This window comes from Oncorhynchus masou, chromosome 20 (genome assembly GCF_036934945.1).
Source record: "Oncorhynchus masou masou isolate Uvic2021 chromosome 20, UVic_Omas_1.1, whole genome shotgun sequence".
NCBI classification, from domain to species: Eukaryota; Metazoa; Chordata; class Actinopteri; order Salmoniformes; family Salmonidae; genus Oncorhynchus; species Oncorhynchus masou.
The window spans coordinates 15,922,457-15,937,700 of NC_088231.1; the positions used below are offsets into that span (position 1 = coordinate 15,922,457).

At 44.0% G+C, this 15,244-nt stretch overlaps 1 protein-coding gene across 1 annotated transcript; it reads left to right on the forward strand.

Annotated features, from left to right (window-relative positions):
* On the forward strand, positions 1–10,638 carry gprin3b (GPRIN family member 3b). Its single transcript, XM_064925895.1, has 2 exons — positions 1–386; positions 7,106–10,638. The coding sequence occupies exon 2, from the start codon at positions 7,202–7,204 to the stop codon at positions 9,947–9,949; it is 2,748 nt and encodes a 915-aa protein (XP_064781967.1). The 5' UTR covers positions 1–386; positions 7,106–7,201; the 3' UTR covers positions 9,950–10,638.
* The last annotated feature ends 4,606 nt before the right edge of the window (positions 10,639–15,244 follow it).

Here is a 15,244-nt window from a genome sequence, read left to right on the forward strand (position 1 = left end):
CCGCGATTTGTTTGCTCCAATGACAATGTAGCCTATTGCTCGGTGAAGAGTAAAGCAAGTTTGATATGATAACTGTTTGTATAGGAGGAGGACCCAACCGAACAATCATGAGTCATAGCGCACAGCCACATCTTCGCTAGACCCTCGCAAGAAAATCGATATTACATGCTTGACCCAATTATCATTTAGGCTACCTCCTCTGATCAGACCTGTATCCCGAACCGCTCCGATCGAAGGCGCGGCTTTATGTCACCGAGACCTGCTTGAAATTATTTCATTGATATTCAGCCGGGTGCTTCAGCCGCACGGTGGAAACAAACAGGGGGCTAAATAGCGCAGTAATCAACCCCCGAATATGATATGATACGGGGACTACACCGCACCAGGTAAGCTGTCTCCTCTTTGTCTGAATAAAGTGTCGTTAAGATAATAAGTGTATAGATAATGAATTCCTCCGCAAGGTCAAATATGACTGTAAAGCCGCAGGGGGGGTCCTGAAATTCCTAAGTGTTGATGTGTTGGTTATTGGGAGTGGGGTTCGGTTGTGCATCGTCAATTGACATGGTTGTGATGTTGTTTCTCTCACCTGACTATCTTTTCATCGCATTCATCCGCACATCCCTTTGTTTTGTCATGGCTACAATAATGTTGTATTTTCTATATCAATTAACTTGTAGGCTACATCATAATATACTTGTCTGGGGTTGAAACAGTAATTGCAGTGGGGATATTTTTGTTCGAGAGAGGAGACCCTAATATGACGAATGCATAGACACGTTCACAGCGACAGACGGATTGGGTAGCCTATAGGCCTACTAAATGTGTAGTAGAAGTGAAACGTGAAATAGATGATGTGATGCTTCTAAAGGAATTCATGTCATAATGGTAAAGTTGATGTATGACTAGGCTACATTATCTCCATCGCTAAGTCCATGCATTCTAGTCACCGGTCACTGACTGTATAAAATTGTATTTTAAATATATGGTATCTCCAGGGAAACACACAGACCTACGAATTACTATTTCAGAATGATATATGATATGACCATTCAATTGTCAGGGTCTATTCCCCCAACTCACCTATTGTATCATGTGATTCGTTGTGATATTTACAGTGGGGCAAAAATGTATTTAGTCAGCTACCAATTGTGCTAGTTCTCCCACTTAAACAGATGAGAGAGGCCTGTAATTTTCATCATAGGTACACTTCAACTATGACAGACAAAATAAGAAAAACAAATCCAGAAAATCCCATTGTAGGATTTTTAATGACTTTATTTGCAAATTATGGTGGAAAATAAGTATTTGGTCAATAACAAAAGTTTATCTCAATACTTTGTTATATACCCTTTGTTGGCAATGACAGAGGTCAAACGTTTTCTGTACGTCTTCACAAGGTTTTCACACACTGTTGCTGGTATTTTGGCCCATTCCTCTATGCAGATCTCCTCCAGAGCAGTGATGTTTTGGGGCTGTTGCTGGGCAACACGGACTTTCAACTCCCTCCAAAGATTTTCTATGGGGTGGAGATCTGGAGACTGGCTAGGCCACTCCAGGACCTTGAAATGCTTCTTACGAAGCCACTCCTTCGTTGCCCGGGTGGTGTGTTTGGGATCATTGTCATGCTGAAAGACCCAGCCACATTTCATCTTCAATGCCCTTGCTGATGGTAGGCTTTGTTACTTTGGTCCCAGCTCTCTGCAGGTCATTCACTAGGTCCCCCCATGTGTTTCTGGGATTTTTGCTCACCGTTCTTGTGATCATTTTGACCCCACTGGGTGAGATCTTGCTGGAGCCCCAGATCGAGGGAGATTATCAGTGGTCTTGTATGTCTTTTTTCTCATTTTGTCTGTCATAGTTGAAGTGTACCTATGATGAAAATTGCAGGCCTCTCATCTTTTTAAGTGGGAAAACTTGCACAATTGGTGGCTGACTAAATACTTTTTTGCCCCACTGTATGTAATATTTCAGTCAATTCAAGAGGGGAGAAACCTCAGTAGTCCTAGATATATTTCATGCTACTGTACTGTAAGATAAACTTTTTGAAAATGGTTTTCCAAATATTGAATGAATTTATTTTTGCAAATGTAGAATGTGCAATTATTTTGTGATAAAGTTCCAATGCAGTTTTTATTTAATTATCAAATAATTTCTGGGTAACAAATTAAATACATCACTGTGATTATTTTCAATTCTAATTGTAAAAAAAAACAACATATTGCTTCTTAGCAAAGGTACATTTCTAAAGCAATAGGACTGTCTGAGAGTGGTCTGAGTTGGGATGGGAAAATTTAAATCAAGCTATTATTTGCAGAGAGGTTTGGAACTCTCTTTCTTATTGGTCTATTAACTCATTTACCCATGGTGATGTCACCAGGCAGGCAGAAATTTCAGGCCGACTTTTCAAACACCTCTTACACTAAAATGGCATTATCATAATGTTCGCAATTTCACAGTATTATTCCAACCTCATAGTGTGAAAATATATATAAAACACAGGAACGTCACTTTTCTTTACTGCGTTGGGCTTTTAAAGCAGTATTCTTCCTGTTTTATCAGTAATGTCAGTATTAGCCTAATTTATTACCAATCAATGATGCTGTTGGGTGTTCACACAATCTATGTCCTGTTTGGACCGCTATATTGTATTGATTAGCAATAATATACACTATATACAAAAGTATTTGGACACCCCTTCAAATGAATGGATTTGCCTATTTCAGCCTCAGCCGTTGCTGACAGATTTATAAAATCGAACATACAGCCATGCAATCTCCATACACAAACATTGGCAGTAGAATGGCCTTACTCAAGAGCTCAGTGACTTTCAACAAGGCACCATCATAGGTTGCCACCTTTCCAACAAATTTCTGTCCTGCTAGAGCTGCCCCGGTCAGCTGAAAGTGCAGTTATTGTGAAGTGGAAACATCTAGGAGCAACAATGGCTCAGCCGCGAAGTGATAGGCCACACAAGCTCACAGAACGGGACCGCTGAGTGCTGAAGTGCGAAGTGCATAAAAATGTTCTATACTCGGTTGCAACAGTCATTACAGAATTCCAAACTGCCTCTGGAAGCAACGTCAGCACAAGAATTGTTAGTCGGGAGCTTCATGAAATGGGTTTCCTTGGCCGCGATGCCGCACACAAGCCAAAGATCACCATGCGCATTGGCTGAAGGGGTGTAAAGCTCACCGCCATTGGACTCTGGAGCAGTGGAAACACGTTCTTTGGAGTGATAAATCACGCTTCACCATCTCGGTTTGGCGGATGCCAGGAGAACTCTACCTGCCCCAATGCATAGTGCCAAATGGAAAGTTTGGTGGAGAAGGAATAATGGTCTGGGGCTGTTTTTCATGATTTGGGCTAGGCCCCTTAATTCCAGTGAAGGGAAATCTTAATGATACAGCATACAATGGCGTTCCAGACGATTCTGTGCTTCCAACGTTGTGGCAACAGTTTGGGGAAGGCCCTTTCCTGTTTCAGCACGACAATACCCCCGTGCACAAAGCGAGGTCCACACAGAAATGGTTTGTCGAGATCAGTGTGGAAGAACTTGACTGGCCTGCACAGAGACCTGACCTCAACCCCATCGAACACCTTTGGGATGAATTGGAGCCAGGCTTAATCGCCAAACATCAGTGCTCAACCTCACTAATGCTCTTGTGGCAATAAATGGAAGCAAGACCCATGTCAAGCAATGTTCCAACATCTAGTGGAAATCCTTCCTAGAAGAGTGGATGCTGTTATAGCAGCAAAGGCGGGGACCAATTCCATATGAATACCTATGATTTTGGAATGAGATGTTTGATGAGCAGGTGTCCTCATATAGTGTACCTCACTGGATCTTATTTACCACCTTGTTGATTCATCTGCTTGGTTTATTCCACTGAGTTCCCATCGAAGTAAGAAACAAGACAAATCTAATTACAATGCTCCCGTGTCTCAAATGAACAGCTTGGGGGCCTCTCGCTCATCTTCGATATTAGCATGGGGTGATGGAACTCCTGATGGGAGACCCCACAGCTACTCTATATGAGGCAGAGGACACACTGACCCCTTCCTGTAGGATACAGTCACCTCCTGCTTCAAGTAACCAAGGCCCTTATTCATAAAGAGTAAGCGTGAGAGTAAACTGATCTAGGATCAGTTTAGTCTTTTAGATCATAATGAATAAGATTACATGGACAGAAGGGATCTGATCCTAGATCAGCACTCCTATTCTGAGGGGCGTTATGAATCATTACGGGGCCTGAATAAAGGAGTGACTTGTCTATCCCTCTTCCTCTCCCCTCAAAATGTACTCCGACAGAGTAACTTAAACCCACAGTTCTATTATATGGAATATTGATCCTAAACTGATCCTAGGTCAGCATTCTTACTCTCACACTTACTCTTTATGAATACGGGCCTATTCATTGTTTTGAGCAGAAAATAAAATGTCACAGGTTCTGGCTATTTGGATATGCCCAAAAAGAAGACTAACCTTTCCTTGGCAGAGAACAAACTTAATGATGAGGATGATTAATAGTGAGGCACAGAAACAACCCCTATAGGACACAACATTCCAGAACAACAGATGCTTGAAATCAGCATCTAATTTTGATTGAGATAAACTACATAGGAAATCACTTTATAGGATGTGAACGTCCTCGGATGACAGTTGAAGGAGTCACACACAGTGTGTCTGTGTGAGTGCTGAGTTGCTCTGATTCCTTTTCTTCATTTCACCCCTGTACACCTGGTTCAATTATTGCGGGAGAGTTGATTGCTGAATGCTCGGTTGGCCATTGAAGAACAATTTCATAGGGAACCATCATTTCACTTCACACCTCCAAGGGGTTGGATGTGATCTCGTCCGACAGCCAGAGAGTGGTGCAGTAGTAATAGGTCACTTTCGTATGGTGTGAATATACTGTGCACGTTTGCCAACTGTGTGGCATGGAATATCCAATCTGACCAATCACAACTCAAGCACTCAGGACTATACAAGACATCCTATTTTCCTTCTGTACTAAAAATACCATGGCAAAGCCATTTAGTTCGTACCTTTCAGAAATCGGATTTCTTTTTGAGTGGGCCCCTGCTCACTCACTCTTTCTATTTCTCTCTGTCTGGAGTCTGCAGCTGCGGGCTTAGACACTGCTTGAGATTTATTTTCGGATGGGTGTGTGCGTTTGGCCTACATATAAGCCAATATACTCTGATGTATTTGAGCCTACAATTCCAAATGGAATATTTAGTAGCCTGGCTAGGACATTCAGTAACTAGAAGTGTCTGATTTATAAGGATAACCCGTCAAGACATTTACTTTGTTATTAATGACAACAGGCCTGCTTTTTAATTGCCATAACCTGTAGAATGATGATGCAGAAAATAAGATCACAGAGTCGAAAATTAACAGACTCTATGATGAATGAAGCCTATTGGAAAAATCCAATGAGCTAATTGAAGTGCATTTGAAATCTCCCCAAAATTGTTCAATGTCTTATCTATGTCCACAATAAACAGCTCTGTTGCTGTATTTTCAGGGGAGATTTTGCAACAGATGAGACCAACAAACACACAGAGGTCTGTGTTTGAGGCCAGCAGATGGCTCATTTCAGACCTTTTTAAAAGGACTTCTGTCACAGATATAGGATCGTAATTTGATCACTATTTTGTTGCTGAGAAAATTGATCAACTCCTACAAAACTGTCCATTTATTATAGTCCACATAATAATTCACATTTCCTGTTGCTGCAGGATTATATTCTTACTGTAGGAAACAAATTAAGATCCTACATCTGTAGGCTGCAGTGTCTGATAGCTCTTTATTTAACCCTTATTTTACCAGGTCAGAACACATTCTCATTTACAGCAACGACCTGGGGAATCGTTACAGGGGAGGGAGGGGGAGGAATGAGACCATTGTAAACTGGGGATGATTAGGTGACCATGATGGTATGAGGGCCAGATTGGGAATTTAACCAGGACACCAGGGTTAACACCCCTACTCTTGCGATATGTGCCATGGGATCTTTAGTGACCGCAGAGTCAGGTCACCCGTTTAGCGTCCCATCCGAAAGACGGCACCCTACACAGGGCATTGGGATGTATGTTTTTACTAATGGTAAAGTCAAACATGGAACTAAGGCTACACTATTGCTTTAACTTGTTGCGATTGCAAAGTCAATGCCTCTGTCCCCACTTAAAGGATAATTCAATAGATTTCCTCCTGGGTTATTTATTATATTATTTAATTCACTCAAGCTTGTTGAAGTGTGTGGTAAGTGTTTGTGATTGCTGTAGTCTTTCAAATTCCATCAGTTTTTGAGCAAAAAATCATTTGTGGCATAGTTCATCTTAGTTTTGGCATTGCTTTATCTTCTCTGCTCCAAAGGGACTCGGAGTGCTCATGGTCCATCATTTCAAATCAGTTTGCAGTCATCAGAGACACATTAAAATGAAATGTACTTACTGGAATGAAAAGAGGAGAGGCCAACCATCTCTGAGCAGCAAAACAGTTTAGGTCAGTATTGAAGTGTCATTGTCTTGGGCTTATTCTTCGTAATTTGGAGTTATTGCTATTATCTGTTGCTTTGTTTACAGATTCAGTTAATTCATTCAGTTCTGATGCGGTAGTTGGCACACAGTCTTTATTGTGATGAATACTAGGAGTCAGAAATAAGCGAAGGTGTCAACTCCCATTGTTTTAATGTATTGCCTCATTGGTCACTTCTCCATCAGATGTCTGGTCTCGAGGATGAAAGTCTAGTTTGAAAAATATCCATAAATGTTTTTTGGAGTGCACTACACTGCGGTACAACTGTTCCTCATCACTCATCGTGTTAGTTTTCTAATTTCAAGTTACAATGTCTTTCTGTTTAAAAAAAAAATGTAATAAAGTCTCACATTTTTTTTGGTGTTTCGATATCATCTTTGAGGTCAGGATGTAATATGCAAGAGTGAGAAAGACTTTACCAAGATCATCATTCTCTATTATATTAGAGGATATTATACAATATAAGGCTTATAGTATAGTATTGTTATCTACATGGAAGGATCTAATGTGTTGTTCATACTTCTTCTCTGAATCTAAAACTATTCTATTTTCCCTACTTTATAGGGAATTACACAAATAGACAGGGACAGGATTGTGGACACCTGGTTCGACTTTGGATCCCTACAGTAGAAGTGGCTCAGAGGACTGTCTCAATACAGGATGGGAACCAACCCAAAAAGGACAGTGACAGTCCAAATGGTCCCTCAGCTGGCTGGAGTGGAAGCTCTGGGAAACCAGGAGTCTAACGCCAACTGGGCTAAAGAACCTAACCTGAACCTCACTCAGGGTTGCCCTGCCCCCACCACTACCCCTGCGCCGGTCCTTACAGAACACACACAGAATAACCTGTGTCTGACAACCCCCAACACAACCTCCAGGATCCAATCAACTGGCCATGGACAACCGGTTGGCGAAGGGGTGGGGTCCAACACCAACACACCTTTCTCGACCAATGGCGACGGAGGAAAATCGCCATCGGAGCATGTGATTGGAATAGAGCAGCAGATGGTATTGACATGCCGAGGAGGTGTGAGTGTAACCGAGGCGACGGCAGAGGGCCGTAGGGACGGCAACGCCAATTTGACAGCGTTAACCCCCACAGCCGCCGCCGATGAGAAGGAGAAGCATATCTGTAAGGCCAGCCTGTCGTCCGCCATTACATCATCAAAGGTTGACGTGCATACAAATTACTGCAGAGAGAAAGAGCCTGGTGGAGCAGGGGCAGGGGAGGGGTGTGCAGCCAAGCCATCACCAGAGCCCACAGCAGTACAGAGTGCTACAGCCAGAGTTTCTGCAGTAGCTAAAGAGGAGTCGCTACTAGAAGGGGACAACAAAAACGCAACCACACCAAATCAACATCCCCCTCAGGCCTGTGATCCAAAGCATACCTCGGCCTCTGAAGTGCTGACGTCTCTGACGACTCCCAAACAAGGTAAGGCAGAGGGAGCTGCAGTGATTACAAACAAGGTTGCTCCGCCTCCTTACAAATCAAAAGAGGCTGATAATAGTACTACAACACAGAGTCTCTCACCTTTACCTCGCCCCGCCACCGCCACCAACCCTACTCCATCAGAACGTCCTCTACAGGCCTCGAAAGACAATTTGCCCAAGACAAACTCTCAGAACCCTCCTTCCCAAATGGAATATAATAAAATGGCAGCTACATCACAGCCGGAACAGACCAAGGGGACTGCAGTAGCTCCTGTCAATGCTGCCATCACCATCACGCCTCCATCATCAGACAGCAAGGAGAACGTAGGGCTTAGGAATAAGGCCTCAAGTCCGGCACCCCCTGAGAAGAAGGATTTAAAACCTACTCCAGTAGCAAAGACAGAGATCTGCTTAGATAAACACCTGCAGGCGGCATCATCAGAGTCTTCATCACAGAAGGATTCTCCCTCGTCACCCAACGAGACCCAACAGAACCAACAGCCGGAGGCCCAACAGGGCCAGAACCAACAGCCCAAGGCCCAACAGGGCCAGAACCAGCAGCCTGCCCACCATGCAGCACAGGTGACAGACGAAGCCGTCCAGACTGCCTCAGTCTCGGAGGAGATGCAACAGAAAGCCCACTGCAAACTATACCGGGAGGCCTCCACCATGACCCGCACCCCCATTGCCACCCCCACCGTCACCCCCACCCATAGCAAGCAGGGCCAAGATGTGGAGGTCCAGGCAGTGGCTGACGTGTGCAGCCGGGCGGTCTCCACCAGCCCCAGCCTGTTTCCTCTGCCCCCGCCCTACAGGTCCACTGACAGAGGTGCTGCCCTGAGGGAGGAAGCAGCAGCTGAGAGCCTGTCTGTGGTCTACCAGGTGCCCCTCCACCAGATTCACATGGGCAGCAGTCCATCCTGTCCCCCACCACCTAACTACACCGCAGGTCTCAGGTCCGGGTCAGAGCGATTGACCCTGGAGGCGGGGTCATGCTCTAGTCAGAGTGCCGGGGTGGTGCTCCATGCAGAGGAGGCGGTGGCGGCCCTCCATGCAGAGGTCGCCAGGCTGGGGGCCAAGCCTAAAGATCTGGCAGTCGGGGGGGCAGCAGCGCTATGCAACATCCAGCAGAGAGGAGCACTCCCGCCTCTGCAGCCCGTCTACCAGATCAACATCGAGTCGTGCGGCAGCCAAAACGAGCCGGTAGCTAAAGCGAATCATCACCAGCATCGAGGCGAGAAGGCAGTGGCAGACTCCCAATCCAAACCCAATGCAGCAGAGAAACCAAAGGTGTCTAATGAAGGGCAGACCGTGCCAACGCAGCCTGCCAAGCCTCCCTCTGCTAAAGCTCCATCCCCCTTGTCGCCAACTGCCGCAAGCAAGACCAAATCCTCCGACAATAAGGCTGCTCCTCCTCCTTCGCAGTCAACTCCTTCCGTTACCAAGCCCAGCCAGGCCTCAACGACAACCTCCAAAAAACCAGAGGACACTAAACCCAAGACGGCAGTGAAAGCAGCGAAGCAGAGCATCGTTAAGGGGGTCGGGGGCGTTAAGGCTTTGTTGGGCAAGAAGAAGCAGGAGCAGCTGGAGCCGGAGAGGAAGGAAAAGGAGGACGAAGACGAGGAGGGGAAACAGAAAGGAGAGAAGAGCGTGCACGATGTGCTGTGGGACGAGCAGGGGATGACCTGGGAGGTGTACGGAGCATCCGTTGACCCCGAGTCCCTTGGCTTTGCCATCCAGAGCCACCTGCAGTGTAAGATCAAAGAACAAGAGAAGAAGGTCGTGACCCAGTCATCACTCAGGAAGTCCATCTCAGTGCCGCCGGTGGTGCCCGACTCGCCCGCCACCGTTGCCGTGGATGACGCCAACAGCAGGAAAAACAAGAGGAGGCAGCAAAACGTTTTCAGGTCCATGCTGAAAAATGTCAGACGGCCCAAGTGCTGCGCGCACCCTCCCCCTACCGCCGTGCTGGAGTGAGAAGGAGAAGCAGCGGGCTGTATGCAGCCCACACCATCAGCTGAGTCCCCTATAAAGCAGGCTGGTTCACCCCTTGTTATGGTTCCTCCGATGCCAAGCCATGTGTGGATATTGGGATCTCTCCCTAACCCTACTGGTCAGATGTTGTGGTATACAATGTTACCTTAGATAGGGTTGATGATTATCAACAGAAGAGGGCAAAACAACAAAAAACTAAAATAGGTTCTTGTTATGGACAACTTATTTTTTAGATGAGAGATTCTAACAGTATTTATTGAAAAATGGCAATAATATTATCTTAGTGAAACGCATGTGTGTTAGTACTTATGGCAGTCATAACTCATTTTACCACTATAAAGTCCTGGTGTATACAGTACATGCCTCTGATCTTTGGGCGTACATACATATTACTGTCAGTATCATACCTGTATACAGTACATGCCTCTGATCTTTGGGCGTACATACATATTACTGTCAGTATCATACCTTTATACAGATGTGCAACTAAATATCACTACTTCTCAGTGCAGTGGGTGCATTTTGGTATATATACAGTACGATTACGTTCCGGGTGTATTGAACAACCTCTATTTATAAGATGAATATATTATTATTTGTTTTTTGTTGCAGATGTTATTTTGAAGGGAAACTACTTATTTTGTCTTGATAAAGAAGAAGAATAAAACCTCTGCTGTGCTCATTTCCGTTTGTCTTATACACAATATAACACTGGGCCTGTGTGCATTTAGGTGCTCTATATTTAGTCTCTGTTCTCTCCGTTTTGGATTTTTTTTAAACTCAAGGTCGAAAACTGATCTACAGCCGAGCAGTTTTTGTCTGAATTCATTGACAGGTGTTTCAAGAGAGCGTTAGCAGCATGCATCCCCACAGTGTGAGTTCCTCAGTTACAATGTGTTATCAGATATTGCTTGAGGATGGGTAAAGGGTCTGTTTGAAGCAATGTTGCAGCTGATAGCTGATCTATGGGGACCGGAAACGATTGAGAGCGTAATATCTAGTCGTAGAGACATTGGTAATCCGAGGAGCTCTGAGGTCTCTATTTTTAAATTCCTCTTCCAATTGGTCTGTGAACCATCCTCATGAAACACCCAGCTTGTCATGTCCTTTATGGAATCATAATACTCTTCTTTTTTTTAACCATTGGTTAGACTCTGTTCGTATATAATATGAAATGTCAGCTTTTTGACTTGCTCTGATTCAAAACATAAATATTCTGATGTTGTGTATGCTTAGTTTGTACACACTGTATCATCAGGTACAGTGTTTTGTTTCAATAAGTGCATCTGAAAACTGCTGTAGAAGGCTGTTTGAAACCAAAGGGGACGCTGTTCAGGATGTATCAACAGGCAGTAGTAGAGAAGTGGAGGTGTGTACTCCTTGTGGATGAGTTGTCAATGGGCTTTATACAGCCCTTTCCCAAAATAATGTCCTTGAGACAGTGGTGAAATTGACCCAAAGTGTGTGTATACAGTACTCCACACTATTCAAGCCCTTTTCCTCTCGCTATAATCTCTCATTAAAATTAGATTAAATTAAAATTAAAATACTTATCAAAGCTAGGACAAAAGAACCACTTTTGAAATTAGATGGTTGAATATTTGCGAAGAAGGAGAAATATAGTCTCTTCAAAGACTTAAAAACAGTTTATTTTCAAAATAATTTAAATTTAGAATCGTTCACTTGCTGGGTTAGTTTAATTCTGGGTTTTACATCTTTGATTGGATTAGGCACAGTTAAAGTAAAAATGAATAAATCTGTGAATTACTGTGGGCTTCTATTAGAGAACACAAATTAGTAGTAGGATTTTTTTTCAAAATGCATGTTTTTATGTGTAAATCCATTAGTATCCAATCAAATCAAATCAAATGTATTTATAAAGCCCTTCTTACATCAGCTGATATCTCAAAGTGCTGTACAGAAACCCAGCCTAAAACCCCAAACAGCAAGCAATGCAGGTGTAGAAGCACTGTGGCTAGGAAAAACTCCCTAGAAAGGCCAGAACCTAGGAAGAAACCTAGAGAGGAACCAGGCTATGAGGGGTGGCCAGTCCTCTTCTGGCTGTACCGGGTGGAGATTATAACAGAACATGGCCAAGATGTTCAAATGTTCATAGATAACCAGCAGGGTCAAATAATAATAATCACAGTGGTTGTCGAGGGTGCAGCACCTCAGGAGTATATGTCAGTTGGCTTTTCATAGCCGATCATTAAGCGTATCTCTACCACTCCTGCTGTCTCTAGAGAGCTGAAAACAGCAGGTCTGGGACAGGTAGCACGTTCGGTGAACAGGTTAGGGTTCCATAGCCGCAGGCAGAACAGTTGAAACTGGAGCAGCAGCACGACCAGGTGGACTGGGGACAGCAAGGAGTCATCAGGCCAGGTAGTCCTGAGGCATGGTCCTAGGGCTCAGGTCCTCCGAGAGTACATAAGTACATAGTACATAAGACAGATGTTCAAAATGTATGTCACCATTTGTTTTTTTATGACGCATCTAAGTCAGTCATTGTGAGAGGTAGGTAGGTCTACATTCCAAAGCCAGTCATTGTAAGAGGTAGGTGGGTCTACATTCCAAAGCCAGTCATTGTAAGAGGTAGGTAGGTCTACATTCCAAAGCCAGTCATTGTAAGAGGTAGGTAGGTCTACATTCCAAAGCCAGTCATTGTAAGAGGTAGGTGCTACATTCCAAAGCCAGTCATTGTATAGGTAGGTCTACATTCCAAAGCCAGTCATTGTAAGAGGTAGGTCTACATTCCAAAGCCAGTCATTGTGAGAGGTAGGTAGGTCTACATTCCAAAGCCAGTCATTGTAAGAGGTAGGTAGGTCTACATTCCAAAGCCAGTCATTGTGAGAGGTAGGTAGGTCTACATTCCAAAGCCAGTCATTGTAAGAGGTAGGTAGGTCTACATTCCAAAGCCAGTCATTGTGAGAGGTAGGTAGGTCTACATTCCAAAGCCAGTCATTGTGAGAGGTAGGTAGGTAGGTCTACATTCCAAAGCCAGTCATTGTGAGAGGTAGGTAGGTCTACATTCCAAAGCCAGTCATTGTAAGAGGTAGGTAGGTCTACATTCCAAAGTCATTGTAAAACAGTCATTCCAAAGCCAGTCATTGTGAGAGGTAGGTAGGTAGGTCTACATTCTAAAGCCAGTCATTGTAAGAGGTAGGTGGGTCTACATTCCAAAGCCAGTCATTGTGAGAGGTAGGTAGGTCTACATTCCAAAGCCAGTCATTGTGAGAGGTAGGTAGGTCTACATTCCAAATCCAGTGATGTGAAATGTATGGGTTAAGCAGAGCAAATTAAACTATGAGTCTGCTTACATAAAGTTAATTAAAACTTTCAATTTATCTAGTCTCTTTTAGAATCACCTGAAACATACTTTTTTTCCTTAGGAGAAAATATCCACTTAAAAATATTACATAAACCTTGTTTCCTCCACATTGTTATTCAGAGTAATGAAGTTATTAAATGATAAAACATTGAAAACGTAGTCTCAACTTGTTGATATAGGCTTACCATCACATCCTACTGTGGAATGGGGAATATTCACAGCCAATCTCTTTGTTTGGGAATTACAACTATCTGTCTGTTTGAATACACCCTCTGTCTCAGTGTGATACACTGATTTCACAGGACTGTGCTGTCACTTCCTGTGTGTCTGGGTGTATGTGTGTGTCACCACTCATCACTGCACTCATCACAGTGGGCTGTTAGGTTAGGTGTCCTGGGCTATTCTGTTCCCTGTCAAAAGAACACACACACACAAACACACAAAAGTCCATCCCCCTGGTATTCAAGGTGTTAAGACGAGAATCACACCCCCCACACACTCACAACCAGACAGTCATCTCAGTTGCTGATTAAAGGGGCTGCCACAGTGAAGTGCATCACCAACCTATTTTTTTGTGCCGCTACCTTTGGGAGATGTATTGGATTTGTACTGACACTTTTTCTACATGTGTAGAGCTACAAGCATCCCCTGATCCTCTCCCTCCCATCTTCCTTCAATGTTCCCCCATCTCTCTCTCTCTCTCTGTCTCTTCGCGCTCTCTCTCTCCCTCTCTCTGTCCATAGATCACGACCAGCAGCAGTCGGCTCACCAGCCTTAATGCTGACTCCCTCACCCCGGCCTTAATTAGCTGGTGTTTCAATATTTAATGTCCCCTTCGCCCCCCGTGTCCCTGCGACTGGTTCCCATTTGAAAGTGGCCATAGGCGGTGGATGTTAAACACAAGAGGAGATTCATTGTGATGAAAAGACTGTAAGATAGAGAGATGAGAGAGACTGAGACAGAGAGAAACAGACATGGGAGGTAGGGGATCTCAAAAAAGTGAGAAAAAATACCTCTCACTCTGCCATAGTAACTTGCAGCCTGTATTACTGTATTATTCAATATTAAAATCACACACATATCACTACCCAGAATCCAATCTGGTCATGACCGCAGTCTTTTGGTTCCAGGTAGAACCCCCCCCCCCCTCCCCCCAGACGGTTGGGGGTGGGGCTGTTTTGAATGCACCTGTTTGAAATGGAAAGGTTGTTTTGTAATGTTGTACAATGAGTGCTGCTGTTCTCCTCTCTGGCAGGATAAGAAATCTAGGGAGTGGAATTGAAACTGAGTTTTATTTTAGAGTTACGTATAAATCATAGGGTTTGGAAAATGAAATCCCTGCCTTAAAAATAGGTATAGGCTATTTGACTTGCAGATGATCATTGATTTAGATGAAAATAAATTGTGCGGGGCCCAGAAACTTAATTAAACTGAGAGCCCGTGTTCATCAACAGTTGGCCAGTCTATCATCATCTAACATTAATGTGTCAGTGCGCTTTAAGAAATCAAATTATGCTCTAGCGTTGGAAAAGATTAGTGGAGTCTACATTCTATCTTGGTGAGTGAATTTCTCTGAATGACACTGTAGTGTCGTCTCATACGATTCTGTTATATTCTCACGGGGCATTTTTCCCCTCTCTATGGAAATTCCTCTACAGTCACCACTACATAACCGTTCTTTGAGCTTCACTGAATATCAGGTTTCGGCGTGGTGCTTCGACTGCGTGTTAGTTAGAGCCTATATCAAGACGCCCTCCAGATAAAATGTCCACCTCAGAAACATAGTTAAACTGTGTTAAACCTCCTGCTATGACCCAGTTAGCTCCACACACACACACACACACACACACACACACACACACACACACACACACACACACACACACACACACACACACACACACACACACACACACACGAGTCTCATCTCAGCTACACAGAAAATCCGT

What these genes read in the sequence shown, in the direction of transcription:
- gprin3b (XM_064925895.1), top strand. Translation starts at nt 7,202, where the DNA reads ATGGGAACCAACCCAAAAAGGACAGTGACAGTCCAAATGGTCCCTCAG.